General features: G+C 45.8%; 1 protein-coding gene across 1 annotated transcript in view; it reads right to left on the bottom strand.

Moving 5' to 3' along the window:
- Positions 1 to 15,000, bottom strand: part of LOC117741824 (calsyntenin-2-like) — a 58,454-nt gene that overhangs the window by 32,107 nt on the left and 11,347 nt on the right. Inside the window, exon 3 of the mRNA XM_034549053.1 lies at positions 4,790 to 4,998. Within this exon, the coding sequence (XP_034404944.1) occupies positions 4,790 to 4,998 (209 nt within the window). The remainder of the gene's footprint in view (positions 1 to 4,789; positions 4,999 to 15,000) is intronic.

Raw genomic sequence — 15,000 nt, forward strand, 5'->3', positions numbered from 1 at the left:
TTTCACCCTCGCGTGTTATAACACACTTAAAATGTCAACGGCCGCTCGGCAACGTAGTTCATGAGCGGCGGTCGTATTTCGTACCAATTACGGAAAATGAGATCAACTTTATTGTCAATTTGCATTAAAACACTCTAATGTGATCACGGAGAGCACAAAGGTGGGGGTCTGAGTGGTTACAGGGTCTCTCTCTCTCTCTCTCTCTCTCTAATTACAAACAGGAAAAACTTATATGTGTGATGTGAAAATCTGGAATAAATTGATGTTGGAAAGGAATTTCAGGTTTATACATTCATAAGGGAATGCTGGGTACACACACACACACACACACACACACACACACACCTGATCCTCTGTACGTTGGCTGTGAGGCTTTAATCAGAACAACCAATATCAACAATCCAATAAAACAAACTAACTCTTTATTTGCTGAGCAACTGAATAAACGTTGAATATTCTTCGCCGTTATTTTGTCTGCAGCAGCTGCAAAAAAAACTCATTTTAAAAAACGAGCTGAAGAGTTTTATGCTCGTGGATGACTTTTGATTGACGTTGCACGAGAAGCGTATTTTTATTTTGCCAATTTTTCCCATTTTTATCTACCTATTTGAATTTTGTAATTATTTTTTAACTGTATTCTTTTTTTATTTCTCTAACCTGTGTCTTTAAAACCTTGTTACAATATATACAATTAATATATATACAATTAAATAAAAAATTAAATAAAAAATAAAATAAAAAATAAATAAAATAAATAAAATAAATAAAATAAATAAAATAAATAAAATAAATAAAATAAATAAAATAAATAAAATAAATAAAATAAATAAAATAAAATAGCACGTATTTAATTGAAAACCTCTTTCCTTCATTCAAAACCCAAATCTGTCATTGAAAAAATAGTCCGGCGTTTCTCCGTCTCCGGAGATTCTGGAGACTAAACGTCTTCGTGAGCTCTTCCAGCTCTAAGTGAGCTTCATTTCATCGTAGCCATGAGCAATGTGCAGCAGATGATTTCACGCCCATTGCTACTCTCAACTCTTTATTGCGCTGTTAACGGAGCCGTCCGTCAGTTTGATGACTTCTTCTTCTGTTCGACTTCAGAGTTTAGTGTGGAACCTGAAACGGCCTCGAGGGGAACCACGGAGAACCACGGAGAACCACGGCACTCGAGCGTCTTCTGCTGCACCGCCTCGTGTTTGACTTATTAGATCATACGGAATGCTTGCGTATTGCTGCTTAACTTCCTATTCATTGTGTGTGTGTGTGTGTGTGTGTGCGCGTTTGCTTAAAAGGAACAATGGGTATTTAATTTTTCCATTTTAAACCATCATTATGCATCATTGTCAAATTAACTGCGACGCCTTAATGTAATCACTGCAACAAATGAGATGACGGTCGGGATGACAGGTAGCCTCTAATGTCGCACAAGTGCTTTGATTAGCGCTGATGTTTCTCAGAATTAAGGCCGCGCACGTTTCCATTAAACCCGTCGCTTCCTGACGCAGTGAAGAGTGCTGGCCCCTCCCCCCTCCAATACATATGTAAAAACTACAGTACGTTGTTATCATCCGTTTATCAAATTGTGGCTTTGAAGGGATTCTGAGAAAATAGCAACGACTGCACATGTGAATAATAATAAAAATAAAAACGTGTGTAGCCTTCTAGTGGCCACAGAGGGATAAACGGCCTCAAGTGATGTCACTTGAGTCCCAAAAAAAAGTCACGTAATCATTTTTAGCCTACTAATTTAAGAGTTAGCATGCGACTTCTTGAGTCATGTCACTCGTTGCCTATTAATTTGTGTGCACTGATTAAATTAGCATGTGACTTCTTGAGTCATGTCCCCCCCCCCCAAAAAAAGGTTGTTTTTTTTGGTGTAAGGTCACAGTTGACCTTTTGACCTCCAAATTCTAATCAAACTTCCAAATCCCGAGTGCAGGTGGATGTCTGTAGGAATACATTTTTTTGGACAGAAATGCCGCACGCTAAAATAAAGAAGAAGCAATAAGCCGTGCAGAGGGAGCTGGATGCTGATAATGTGATAACGTGTTCTCCGTTGTGCCGCCCGCTTCCCTTTTCTTTTCCCCCGTAAAGCGTGTGCGTCGCACAATCCTTTCGCCCTCGCATACCGCGTCCATCTCTGCACGACGGAGGGTCGTACTCCTTCCATTACCGCGTCGACTCATCCGCGTCGGCGCGCCGCACCTGCCGGCGAGTAAATGACTACTTTACCCCTCCGTCTCGCTCGCTCTGCGGCCTCTCTATCAAACACCGAGCATCTGTCTCTGAGAGAGGCGTCCATCATCCCTTTTTTATAATTGCTATCCAATGTAACGGGTCCTTCTTGTCTTTGTTTGGAGGACGCAGCTGGAAATATTCTGTATTATTCTTATTGTCACCGATTGTAGGGAGCTCTTCCCGACCTCCCTACTTTGTATGTGCATAGTCCCTGCTGAGGTCAGAGGTCACAAATACATAGTAACACATATCTTTTAAAGCTTTAGTAATATCCTAAAAACAGATTTTAGGACAACATTAATCAAACAGGGGGAAATATGTGAACTATTTTCACATGCGGATTAACACACATTTGATGTGGTAGTGAGTACCTACAGCTACCAGGAGGCCACCTCACGGTCTTCCTAAAGCCAGCAAAATAAATCTAAATGAATCTGGTTGTATAGAAGTCTGTGCTTCATGTGTTAAAGCTGCATTCTCTCTCCTGACCACCAGGGGGAGACTCCTCTGGTTGTATAGAAGTCTATGCTTCATGTGTTAAAGCTGCATTCTCTCCACTGACCACCAGGGGGCGACTCCTCTGGTTGTATAGAAGTCTATGCTTCATGTGTTAAAGCTGCATTCTCTCTCCTGACCACCAGGGGGCGACTCATCTGGTTGTATAGAAGTCTATGCTTCATGTGTTAAAGCTGCATTCTCTCTCCTGACCACCAGGGGGTGACTCCTCTGGTTGTATAGAAGTCTATGCTTCATGTGTTAAAGCTGCATTCTCTCTCCTGACCACCAGGGGGTGACTCCTCTGGTTGTATAGAAGTCTATGCTTCATGTGTTAAAGCTGCATTCTCTCTCCTGACCACCAGGGGGCGACTCCTCTGATTGTATAGAAGTCTATGCTTCATGTGTTAAAGCTGCATTCTCTCTCCTGACCACCAGGGGGTGACTCCTCTGGTTGTATAGAAGTCTATGCTTCATGTGTTAAAGCTGCATTCTCTCTCCTGACCACCAGGGGGCGACTCCTCTGATTGTATAGAAGTCTATGCTTCATGTGTTAAAGCTGCATTCTCTCTCCTGACCACTAGAGGCGACTCCTCCAGTTGTATAGAAGTCTACGCTTCATGTGTTAAAGCTGCATTCTCTCTCCTGACCACTAGGGGGGACTCCTCTGGTTGTATAGAAGTCTATATAAATGACTCTACTTCTCTTGATTTATTCCCTCAGTAAACATTGTAAACATGAGTTTATGGTCTCAATCTCTAGTTTCAAGTCTTCTTCAACACATCATGATTTTCATTTAGTAAATTATGGTCATTTAGAGTCAAACAGACCATAAAGCAGGGGAGGCTTTAGGGGCAGGGCTACAAGGTGATTGACAGGTCTCTGCCAGGATGTTGTCAGGTCTGGTTGTTATCCACATTTTCCTCTTCAAACTTTAACCTTTTGCATTTTTAAGTTTACGAAAGATCATTTAAAAAAATGTTGGTCTCCTAAAATGGCAAGAAAGGGTCATGTGACCCTTGTGGCTCAGTGTGTGTTTTTAATAGTTTTTTGGGGCAAATAGAACGGCGGTTTCAGTAATTCAGGCTTTGGCTACACCGTTATATATATATATATATATATATATATATATATATATATATATATATATATATATCTGCTCCTCTCTCTCACCCTCACAGTCGACTCCTCCTTTTCCTCCCCTCCATCTATTCCCTCTCTCCCTCAGGTGCTCTTGAGTTCAAGTGCTCTCTTTTCCTCAGCGGTCAATGGCCGAGCGAGACCCCCTTCAAAAGGAGAGAGGGAGAGCGAGTGCAGTTTGGCCCTAACCGGCAGCCACTCAACCTTTTCATTGCAACACCCTCGGCAGTGGGCATCGCTCGGCATAACAAACAGAAAAGGTGTGAGCAATGCATCTTCCATCCACGGCGTGTCTCCTGAAAAAGATTAATAAGGTGTTTGCACATTGTTTAGAGGAGCCACTAACAGCCGGCTGAGTTCAAACCGCTTGTCTCAGAGTGGGTAGGATCGAGAGGTTTTAAAGCGAGCACTCGAAAGGATCCATTTCATCCAACTTGACTTTGTGTGAACTTCCCAACAACGGTGTTAAAACCAAGTAAAAAGACTAAAGTGTCCTAGGAAACTCAAAAATTATCTACCAATCTCTCACACACCCATTACGTCTGGATGTGTGTGTGTGTGTGTGTGTGAGTAGAAATAACTACCTTTTTAATTGTGATGTTCGAGAAAATTTTTAAAAGGGTCGTCTTTTTTTCCTCAGCATTTAGCAGTTTTTTTAGATCACAAGAGCCACCGTGTTAGGACAGAAACGTGTTTTTCTTTCAATGTGTTCGTTGGGTAAGATGTTCTTTGCCATCGGGGAAATGAGTGAAATAGCAGAAAAAAGCTGTGGAAAGTGACGCCTCACCTCACAACACATCTTTAAATACACTGAATATCACACCCCCTGTTGACAATTTATGTGAGAGAAAACAAAATTTATTCGAGCCAAGTACCGACACATCTTATGGACTTTTCCTGTATTTCGACTCACCGTTGCGATCTATGGCGAAAGGTGTGCTGGTGGAGGTGATCTGGTAGTTGCAGATCTGGCTGTACTGCGGGGAGCAGTCCTGGTCCGTGGCCTCCACCTGCAGGATGCTGTCGTAGATCTTGCCCTCCGTCACGGCGGCTTGGTACTGGGGCTCTCGGAAAACCGGGGCGAACTCGTTCACGTCGTTGACCTGAATGTGCACCACCGCCCTGCGGACGATAGGGGGCGACAGAGAGAGAGAGAAGAAAGGGTGGGGGGAGAGATTAGTGTATAGGCGTCTATCGTCTGCATAGAGCGTAACCTTGGTGCAGACAGAGGGGCGGAAAAAGGATAAATTCTATTAATTTAGACTGAGTATTCAAAATAAATCACACCCATTTCTAGTTTTACAGTATGTAGGATGAGCAACGTCGATATACTATTGGATACTTAGATCCAAACGGATGTATTTTCCACAGAGATTTTTAAAAAATAAATCATTTCGGACCCATTTTTCAGGATGATTAATTCGCAACTATAATATTCCTTTTTAGGAAAAGCAGCATATTTGATTATGCATCTTTCTAAAAGCTCTGAGGATGTCACAATGTTGTATAATATGTTCTGCCGGTTTTTTCAAAGTACTTCAGATATCTACAAGTATCACTGCAGCCTCTCAGATGATTGTTATGTTTTGGATGGCGTGGCGCAGAGTTCACTGCCGGGAAATTAATTAGTTTGGTAACCAATAGTTACTAGTACTTTTGTGTAGTACACGCCGACTGTATCCGACCTGACCCGACGGATTGCTTTGATGGTGTTGCCATGGCAAAGTAATCCCAAGGATCTCTTCATCTACTACATGCACAATTCTCCAAGTGCACTAATGAATCATTCCATAAAGTGATCCATCAGGCAGTAATTCATGTTAAGTCACACGTGGGGGAATAAAAAAAAACCCAGCATGCATCAGTTTAGAAAGCCTTCAACAGATTGCGCGATCAATCCTTTTCGATGACTGACAACCGGTGATGGATGACGATGGGACAGACTTCTTACAGCTTTAAGTAAAAAAAAAAAGAAAGAAATAAAGTAGCGCTTGTGCTTTGAGAGGAAGCGGTTAATGGGATTATCTGCCCGGTGCGGTAATTGACGGTGAAATTATCCCATTTAGAGTAAACTGTGACTATTCCTCCAAACGTGTGGCCGACTGGAGATGGAGAAAGGACAACAAAGAGAAAAGGACAACAAAGAGAAAAGGACAACAAAGAGATTTCCACGCTTTATCTCTTCCGGCCACGAGTGGACAAACATCGGCTTCCCCACACAAACAAAACTGAGCATAAATGGTTTCATAGGAAATAAGGAGTTTTTACATGTATTTTGTGAAGATAAATGCACTTTACTTTCATTTTCAGTTCTCCTTCTTTCTACTGATCTCAAGCGTGCACACATTTCTTTATTTTCTGCATAATTTTAATGTAATTAGTTGGATTTAGTTATAGGATGAAGGCATCTTTATGGAGCCCCATGCCTGAGAATTATTATTTCTATTTATATATATATATTTCTATTTATATATATTTCTATTTATATATATATATATATATATATATGTATATATATATATATAAATAATATATATATATATATATAAATAAATATATTTATTCATATATATATATATATTTATATATATATATAAATATATATATATATATATTATTATTTATATTTATTTTCCCATTATTGGTTGGAGAAATAACTTTACTCGATCACCAATCAGTAAATAAAATGAATCAAGACTTTATTATTTAATTATTTATATTTCTCAAGCCCCTGCACATCTGCCCAAGTTAAACATCCATATCCATATCGTTCATACTGCTGTAGCATCACTCTGCAAACTGTTCTATCTAGGACCATTTCATAGGACCATTATTCCTACTAAGACGCAGCTTGAGAACATATATTTTCGGGGGGGGCCTTTTTAATTGATCTGAACGCTTCCCTCCGGGAAGAGAAAACACAAACGCTCACCTATAAGACGTGATTGATGTTCGGGGGTTCAGACTTAGTGGGATGTTAACGGCGACGCTAAACAGCAGTGAAGACGGCGATAAGAAGCGCTGACGGATGATGGCGGAACCGGTCGGTGCAGTAAATCCCTCAGCCAGCCTTGTCGTGTCATATTAATGACGCTCTCTCATATAAACACCCCCCCCCCCCCCCCCCCCCCCCCCCCCCCCCCTTTGCTTCCACACACTCCCCAGCAGGTGAAGGAGCAAACATGTGTTCCGCTCCTCTTGGGCTTGTATGGAGGGGTCGCTGTGCGTGTGTGTGCGATTATGAATTCATGCATAACTAAATGCAATAATTGTGAAAACTTCTCATTCAGAGTGTGCATTTGAGTGTGTGTGTGTGTGTGTGTGTGTGTGTTCTCTGCTGATGGCTCACATCTGGCTAAAACAGACGCCTGGCTCTCCGGGGGCGAGGGTCTTTTTTTTACCCGAATGTGTGTGTGTGTGTGTGTGTGTGTGTGTGTGTGTGTGTGTGAGAGAGCTTTCATGTTACTGGAACATTGCCAGGCTGAGTCCATTCCCAGCCGCTCCTCCCAGAGAGAAGACCTCAGGTCAGAAGCAAGGGAGACCCACAATGAGTCAAAGTGACAACAAAAAGATAGCGGCGGCGGCGGCGGCTAAATGACCACGTGGGCGTGAGAACGACGGAGGTGGATGGAGGACGCTCGGCCCTGCCGACTTGGATACCTAACCTCACCTGTGCTTTACATCCACCTGGGCTTTAAAGCTCCACCGGAATCAGATGTGATGATGTAAACAACGGCGATACGTCGTGCATACCCGACAAACAAATTTACATTTAGAGTTTCCACTCGTCACAGATGACTTCCTTGATTATATCAAATAAAATAAAAATGTGCAATATACTGCGTGTGCCACTTTGATTTTAAAAAACTGTTATTATGTAAAGTGACCATACAGATTTTAAATCAAGATGTCGATCTGACGTGTGGGCAATGTACCGTATACTTTCACGTGAGACAGCTGTCACAACCACACAGTGAAACACACACGAGAACCACATTAAGGTGTGTGTCACTGTCAAGAATGACGGGGGTTAAAGTACCTGTGAGACGGGATGATTGTGGTCACAGGTTGGCGATGTTATCATGAAAATGAGTTTCTGGATGCTGTAATCATTCCTCCAGCTCACACAAAAGGGGTCCTTGTTCTTCTTTTTAAAAAAAAAAAATACATTTCAATATTAAATCAGAAGCTTTTATGTTGACCTACTCGCTCGACCTTCTCGCTCTGCAGACTTCTACTGATCTGTCACACTCACCCGTTCCGTGCTTCCAACATTCATAATAGCGATGAGTGTGCTTTTCTACTTTTTCGCGCTGCGTTGAAGCGGCTTCATTCAAAGCAAATGTGCCTTGAAATGAGCATTTCCATTAATTCAAAACAATTCGGTCGTCCTCACTCTGTTAAGATTTGAGCATGAAAACCTTCACGCGTGATACGTGACCATCAACAGACTTGTGAAGTGGGCGGGTGCTACAATGGATTGTGTGTTTTTCTTCACACACGGCTTCCTATGGGGAAACAAGTGTTACGCAGACGATGCACAACTATAAATGTCTGATTTGCCAGTTGACCACCAATAAACCCTGTTCGCTTAGTCCCGCCCCTCCCATGCAGACTGGCCAATCATGGTGGAGCCAGCTCCATAATTCGTGCCAGCTGGGTACGAATTACTCAGGTTTTCTTCGTTTTCAGGCTGGTTTTGTGGATTTCGAGCCAGTCGTGATTAAATGTAACAGTGATGCTCGTTACCCGGAGAGGTTGGAAAGAGATATATGTTTCTGAAACACTACATTTTTACTATGAAACCTGCTGCTGTTTGTTTTTAATGATTGTAACGGGGAATTAAGACCATGCCCTGCTTTACAGGAACAGTGTTTTTCTTTAATTTGATGGTTCACTTTTACACGGTAGGCTTTACTTCTCACATCTTTATCTTTTTTGTACTTTTTCCGATGCCGAGTCTGTTTGACATATCCTCCAAAGCTTTTTCATTCCTCCAAAAGTGCAGTTAGTGACAGTGTGGGCTCCATGGTTAGCTCTGGCCACTCGACGTAGTGTCAGCAGGGGGGGGGGGGCGGGCCTTAGCGAAGGGCGTCCAACCCCCTTATAATAGAGCAACTTTCTAGATTATGGTTGACTCTGAATGCTGAGACCAGGGGTTCCCCTCACTGTTTATGCTCTTAGACTTCACTTTAACCGGTTCATAAAGCTTTACATAACCTACAGTAGCACCTTCCTGGAGCGCGATGACAAAAAAACAGTGGAAATGCATTTTGAAATGCGTTTCACGGTCCATTTATGTAAAAAAAAACCCACTGTTGACGGAAATGAAAACCGAATGTCTTTCGCCTCATGAAAACTGGACCGAGAGGATGTTCGCAGTCGTTTTTTCTAGGAATATAAATACCTCATTAGAAAAAATGGCGCCACGGAGACGCGTTTCAGTGGCCAGGTGTGATTCCAATCCCCCGCTAAATCATACACAGACCCCATCAGATACCAGCTGCATGTCAAAGCCAGGTGATGCATTTTAATGCCAGGTTCGTATTGTTCCCGGCTTATTGCATATTCATCCACACTCCATTATTTATCAACACTCAGCTACACACAGGCGCTCAAGCAGAGTCATTATCCAATACCTCCTTTTGAGCGCACACCCACACACACATGCACGCCTGCACACACACAAACACACACACATGCACGCCTGCACACACACATGCACAAAGGCAAAAGACTCAATTAATCTTTTTCAAGAATTAGCCAAGAGGTTGAAATCATCAATTTCCTGGGGTGAGACGGGAAAATAAAGCACGCTAAGTGTGCCAGCGGGACCCGGCGGGATGGTATCATCATCGATATGCAAGGAAAACCCCCCCACGGACCCCCACAGGGTCCCGCGGGGTCTCGATGAGAGGCGATCCGCAATGCATTGGAATCCAGCTCTTGTGTTCAGCTTCACGCCCAGATCCGGTTTGATTCAAATCGTCGACGGGGCGGCTCGCCCCCCCCCCCCACCCTCCCCTAGAGAAGAGGAATTATGAGGGGAGAGATATCATCTCAGCCACATGAAGAAAAAACATGATTTCTTTTTACACTGAAGAGAATTTGGGGCGCAATCAAAAGTGCTCGACTCGGAGGAGACGTCCGATCGTGGTTTGAATCCGGGATGCGAACGGGAGGGGGGGGGGGGGGGGGGGGAGTCCTTCTTCTTCTTCTGCCTGCTAACTGAAGCGGACAAAGCACAGATGGTGCAGAGTTCCTGGCGGTGCATATTCATAATTGAAACACCGAGACTCTACTCTCTCCATTTACGTTACGTTAGCCGAAGACAAACAACGTATTCAGACACTGGATGCGTGCGTGGTTTGTTTTTTTTTTCCTCCTCATTCTCGACCGAGAATAATAATCTCGTCGACTTAACGGCTCGTGACAGAATGAGGTTTCACTCATATTAGCATCGAGTGTGACAAGCGTGACGTTTGAGATTCTTGGCGGAAACAAAACGCCGACACTTTTGACAGCGACGCTCGCGCTATCTGCAGACCCCTGGTCCTCTCATCCCGACGGCTTACGCTAACAAGGCGCAGCTTCTTGGCCCACTTCTTCTTCTTCTTTCTGTTGATGTCGAGTGTGTTGTTTAGGGTGCTTGTCTATGTGTGTGTGTGTGTGTGTGTGTGCGTGAGCGAGTTATGAGATGCAAAATCTATCCCCAGCTAACGGTGTTTGTCTTATTTATATGTAAATGTAGGTATATCAGTGTGTGTGTGTGTGTGTGTGTGTGCACGCCGCTCCGTGAGATAATTAGCCTCCTCCCAACTGCAGCGAGGTTTGGGACGAACAGGCCTCTAAGATTCACTAATGATGACTTTAATAGCGACGGCGTTGCCGAGTGAACGCGTGTTATACGTGCGGCGTGGAACATCAGCGCTTGGCAATTACATCACACACACACACACACACACACACACACACACGCACACACACACATGCATTTGTACACACACAGCCTTAGGGTTACCGAGCACCACCCCTCCCGACTGCCTCCAGGCACTTAACCCCCCCCCCCCCCCCCCTTCAGGGCTGGTGTTAAACACACGTGTGGTGATTAGGTGCAGGACCTGGGAGGCATCGTGGGTATGACGGGCTTTACGTCCCTCGTGCCTAATTATGCCGGAGCAACGGTGGAAACCAGGAAGGTGTGTGTGTGGGGACAGTGTCTTTGGATGCTAATTAGCGAGATTACATGCTTGTTTTTCTGACTGCACCCCCCCCCCCCCTCCCCCCCCTTAAGGCCCTGAAAATGTCTCAGAGCTCAGGTGGCAGGAGACTTTTGAGAGTCCTGTTCAAAACAATGGTGAATATCAGAATCTGTTCCCTACAGGAATATATATTTTAATATACGCGTGAGGTGTTTTTAACTGTAAAGTACCCCCCCCCCTCCCCACACACACACACCCTCCCCCGCTGGCTGTTTCATCTCAATGGTTTTAAGAGGCATAAAGACTCATGCTCATGTTTCACGGTCTAGATAAAACATGCTCCCAAAGTCGAGCCCCACGAGAGCCTGCGTGTCCGTATTGTTCTGATAATATTAGTCCACGCATAGACATTGAGTCTAATGTGGCGAAAGTACGTTTCTTTTTATCTTCTTTTCTATTTTCACTGGACGGAAGGCAAGAAAAAGATGGAATGACCCGATCAAGATCATATACGGTGATGTCGTAACGGTCAGGGAGGTTCAAGGACGCAGAGTGAAGGACGGAGAGTGAATGAGTAAAGGACGCAGAGTGAAGGACGCAGAGTGAAGGACGCAGAGTGAAGGACGGAGAGTGAAGGACGGAGAGTGAAGGACGGAGAGTGAAGGACGGAGAGTGAAGGACGGAGAGTGAAGGATGCAGAGTGAAGGACGGAGAGTGAAGGATGCAGAGTGAAGGACGGAGAGTGAATGAGTGAAGGACGGAGAGTGAAGGACGGAGAGTGAAGGACGGAGAGTGAAGGACGGAGAGTGAAGGACGCAGAGTGAAGGACGGAGAGTGAAGGACGGAGAGTGAAGGATGCAGAGTGAAGGACGGAGAGTGAATGAGTGAAGGACGGAGAGTGAAGGACGGAGAGTGAAGGACGGAGAGTGAAGGACGAAGAGTGAATGAGTGAAGGACGGAGAGTGAAGGACGGAGAGTGAAGGACGGACAGTGAAGGACGGAGAGTGAAGGACGCAGAGTGAAGGACGGAGAGTGAAGGACGCAGAGTGAAGGACGGAGAGTGAAGGACGGACAGTGAAGGACGGAGAGTGAAGGACGCAGAGTGAAGGACGGAGAGTGAAGGACGGACAGTGAAGGACGGAGAGTGAAGGACGCAGAGTGAAGGACGGAGAGTGAAGGACGCAGAGTGAAGGACGGAGAGTGAAGGACGCAGAGTGAAGGACGGAGAGTGAAGGACGCAGAGTGAATGAGTGAAGGACGCAGAGTGAAGGACGGAGAGTGAAGGACGCAGAGTGAAGGATGCAGAGTGAAGGACGGAGAGTGAAGGACGGAGAGTGAAGGACGCAGAGTGAAGGATGCAGAGTGAAGGATGGAGAGTGAAGGACGCAGAGTGAAGGATGCAGAGTGAAGGACGGAGAGTGAAGGACGCAGAGTGAAGGATGCAGAGTGAAGGACGGAGAGTGAAGGACGCAGAGTGAAGGACGGACAGTGAAGGACGGAGAGTGAAGGACGCAGAGTGAAGGACGCAGAGTGAAGGACGGAGAGTGAAGGACGGACAGTGAAGGACGCAGAGTGAAGGACGCAGAGTGAAGGACGGAGAGTGAAGGACGGAGAGTGAAGGACGCAGAGTGAAGGACGCAGAGTGAAGGACGGAGAGTGAAGGACGCAGAGTGAAGGACGCAGAGTGAAGGACGGAGAGTGAAGGACGCAGAGTGAATGAGTGAAGGACGCAGAGTGAAGGACGGAGAGTGAAGGACGGAGAGTGAAGGACGCAGAGTGAAGGACGCAGAGTGAAGGACGGAGAGTGAAGGACGCAGAGTGAAGGACGGAGAGTGAAGGACGCAGAGTGAAGGACGGAGAGTGAAGGACGCAGAGTGAATGAGTGAAGGACGCAGAGTGAAGGACGCAGAGTGAAGGACGGAGAGTGAAGGACGCAGAGTGAAGGACGCAGAGTGAAGGACGCAGAGTGAAGGACGGAGAGTGAAGGACGCAGAGTGAAGGACGAGAGTGAAGGACGCAGAGTGAATGAGTGAAGGACGCAGAGTGAATGAGTGAAGGACGCAGAGTGAAGGACGCAGAGTGAAGGACGGAGAGTGAAGGACGCAGAGTGAAGGACGGAGAGTGAAGGAGTGAAGGACGCAGAGTGAAGGACGCAGAGTGAAGGAAGCAGCCGTCCAGGAAACTGAATAAATAAAAAGGAATGAGACGTACGGCGGCAGAGGAGTGACGTTTAAACCGCTCGTCCTCTTTATAGTCTTCTTCTTCTCCTTCTTCTTCTTCTTCTTCTCCTTCTTCTCCTTCTTCTTCTTCTCCTCCTCCTCCTCCTCCTCCTCCTCCTCCTTCTTCTTCTTCTTCTTCTTCTTCTTCTTCTTCTTCTTCTTCTTCTTCTTCTTCTTCTTCTTCTTCCTTCTAGACTGGAGGAGGGGAGCGAGAGAGGTCGGCCTCATCCCGAGAGAGTCGTCAGCGAACATTCACCGGTCGTGAGTGAGTTCACTTCCCCTCCAGCTTCGGCCACCCCCGTCTGGCGTCGCCGCGGCAACGCGTTAATGAGAAGTAAACAGGGTGACAGCAGAAGGCCCCGGGGTCGCTTTAAGAGGGCGACGAAACAACGATCAACAGCATACGAATTACGCTCTGCTCATTTAAAACTTGAAGGAAACCCGGCTGCTGTAATTCAAGGTTCAGTGTGTGTGTGTGTGTGTGTAGGTGTGTGTGTGTGTGTAGGTGGGGGGGGGGGGGGAGAGATGTGCAGCGTGCGGCGGTCACAGGTAGTTTTGTCCGAAAGAGCAATTTGAGACACGGGAGGACCGACAGAGTGTGACAAATGGTTTGGTCTTGTTGACCCTTTTGAACGCGCTCCACTGGTTGGAGGTGGAGATGAGTGGTGTGTGTGTGTGTGTGTGTGTGTGCTGTACGTGGTGTGTGTGTGCGCTGTACGTGGTGTATGTGTGTGTGCTGTACGTGGTGTGTGTGTGCGCTGTACGTGGTGTGTGTGTGTGTGCTGTACGTGGTGTGTGAGTGTGTGTGTGTGCGTGCTGTACGTGGTGTGTGTGTGCGCTGTACGTGGTGTGTGTGTGTGTGTGCGCTGTACATGGTGTGTGTGTGTGTGTGTGTGCTGTACGTGGTGTGTGAGTGTGTGTGTGTGCGTGCTGTACGTGGTGTGTGTGTGCGCTGTACGTGGTGTGTGTGTGTGTGTGCGCTGTACATGGTGTGTGTGTGTGTGTGCTGTACGTGGTGTGTGAGTGTGTGTGTGTGCGTGCTGTACGTGGTGTGTGTGTGCGCTGTACGTGGTGTGTGTGTGTGTGTGCGCTGTACATGGTGTGTGTGTGTGTGTGTGCTGTACGTGGTGTGTGTGTGCTGTACGTGATGTGTGTGTGCTGTACGTGGTGTGTGTGTGCTGTACGTGGTGTGTGTGTGCTGTACGTGGTGTGTGTGTGTGTGCTGTACCTGGTGTGTGTGCTGTACGTGGTGTGTGTGTGTGTGCTGTACGTGGTGTGTGTGTGTGTGTGTGTGTGTTGTACGTGGTGTGTGTGTGCTGTACGTGGTGCGTGAGTGCTGCACGTGAATTGTGTGTGTGTGTGTGTGTGTGTTGTACGTGGTGTGTGTGTGCTATATGTGGTGTGTGTTTGTGTGCTGTACGTGGTGGGTGTGTGTGTGCTGTACGTGGTGGGTGTGTGTGTGCTGTACGTGGTGTATGTGTGTGTGTGCTAAAAAAAATATATATAGATATATATATATAAAAGAATTGTGCTGGCTTGTGCATATTGACTTCTGGGGGGGTGTTAACTTTAGTCAATTAGAGTCCACACAGTCAGGTTTAAAGTGGGGAACTTCATTATTGTGTTGTGTTCAATCAATCAGTCAATTAATCAATCAATCAATCACCCGATTGTCTACTTTGCCCTTTTAGTCGGTGAAGTGC

Source organism: Cyclopterus lumpus, chromosome 13, assembly GCF_009769545.1.
Source record: "Cyclopterus lumpus isolate fCycLum1 chromosome 13, fCycLum1.pri, whole genome shotgun sequence".
Taxonomy (NCBI): domain Eukaryota; kingdom Metazoa; phylum Chordata; class Actinopteri; order Perciformes; family Cyclopteridae; genus Cyclopterus; species Cyclopterus lumpus.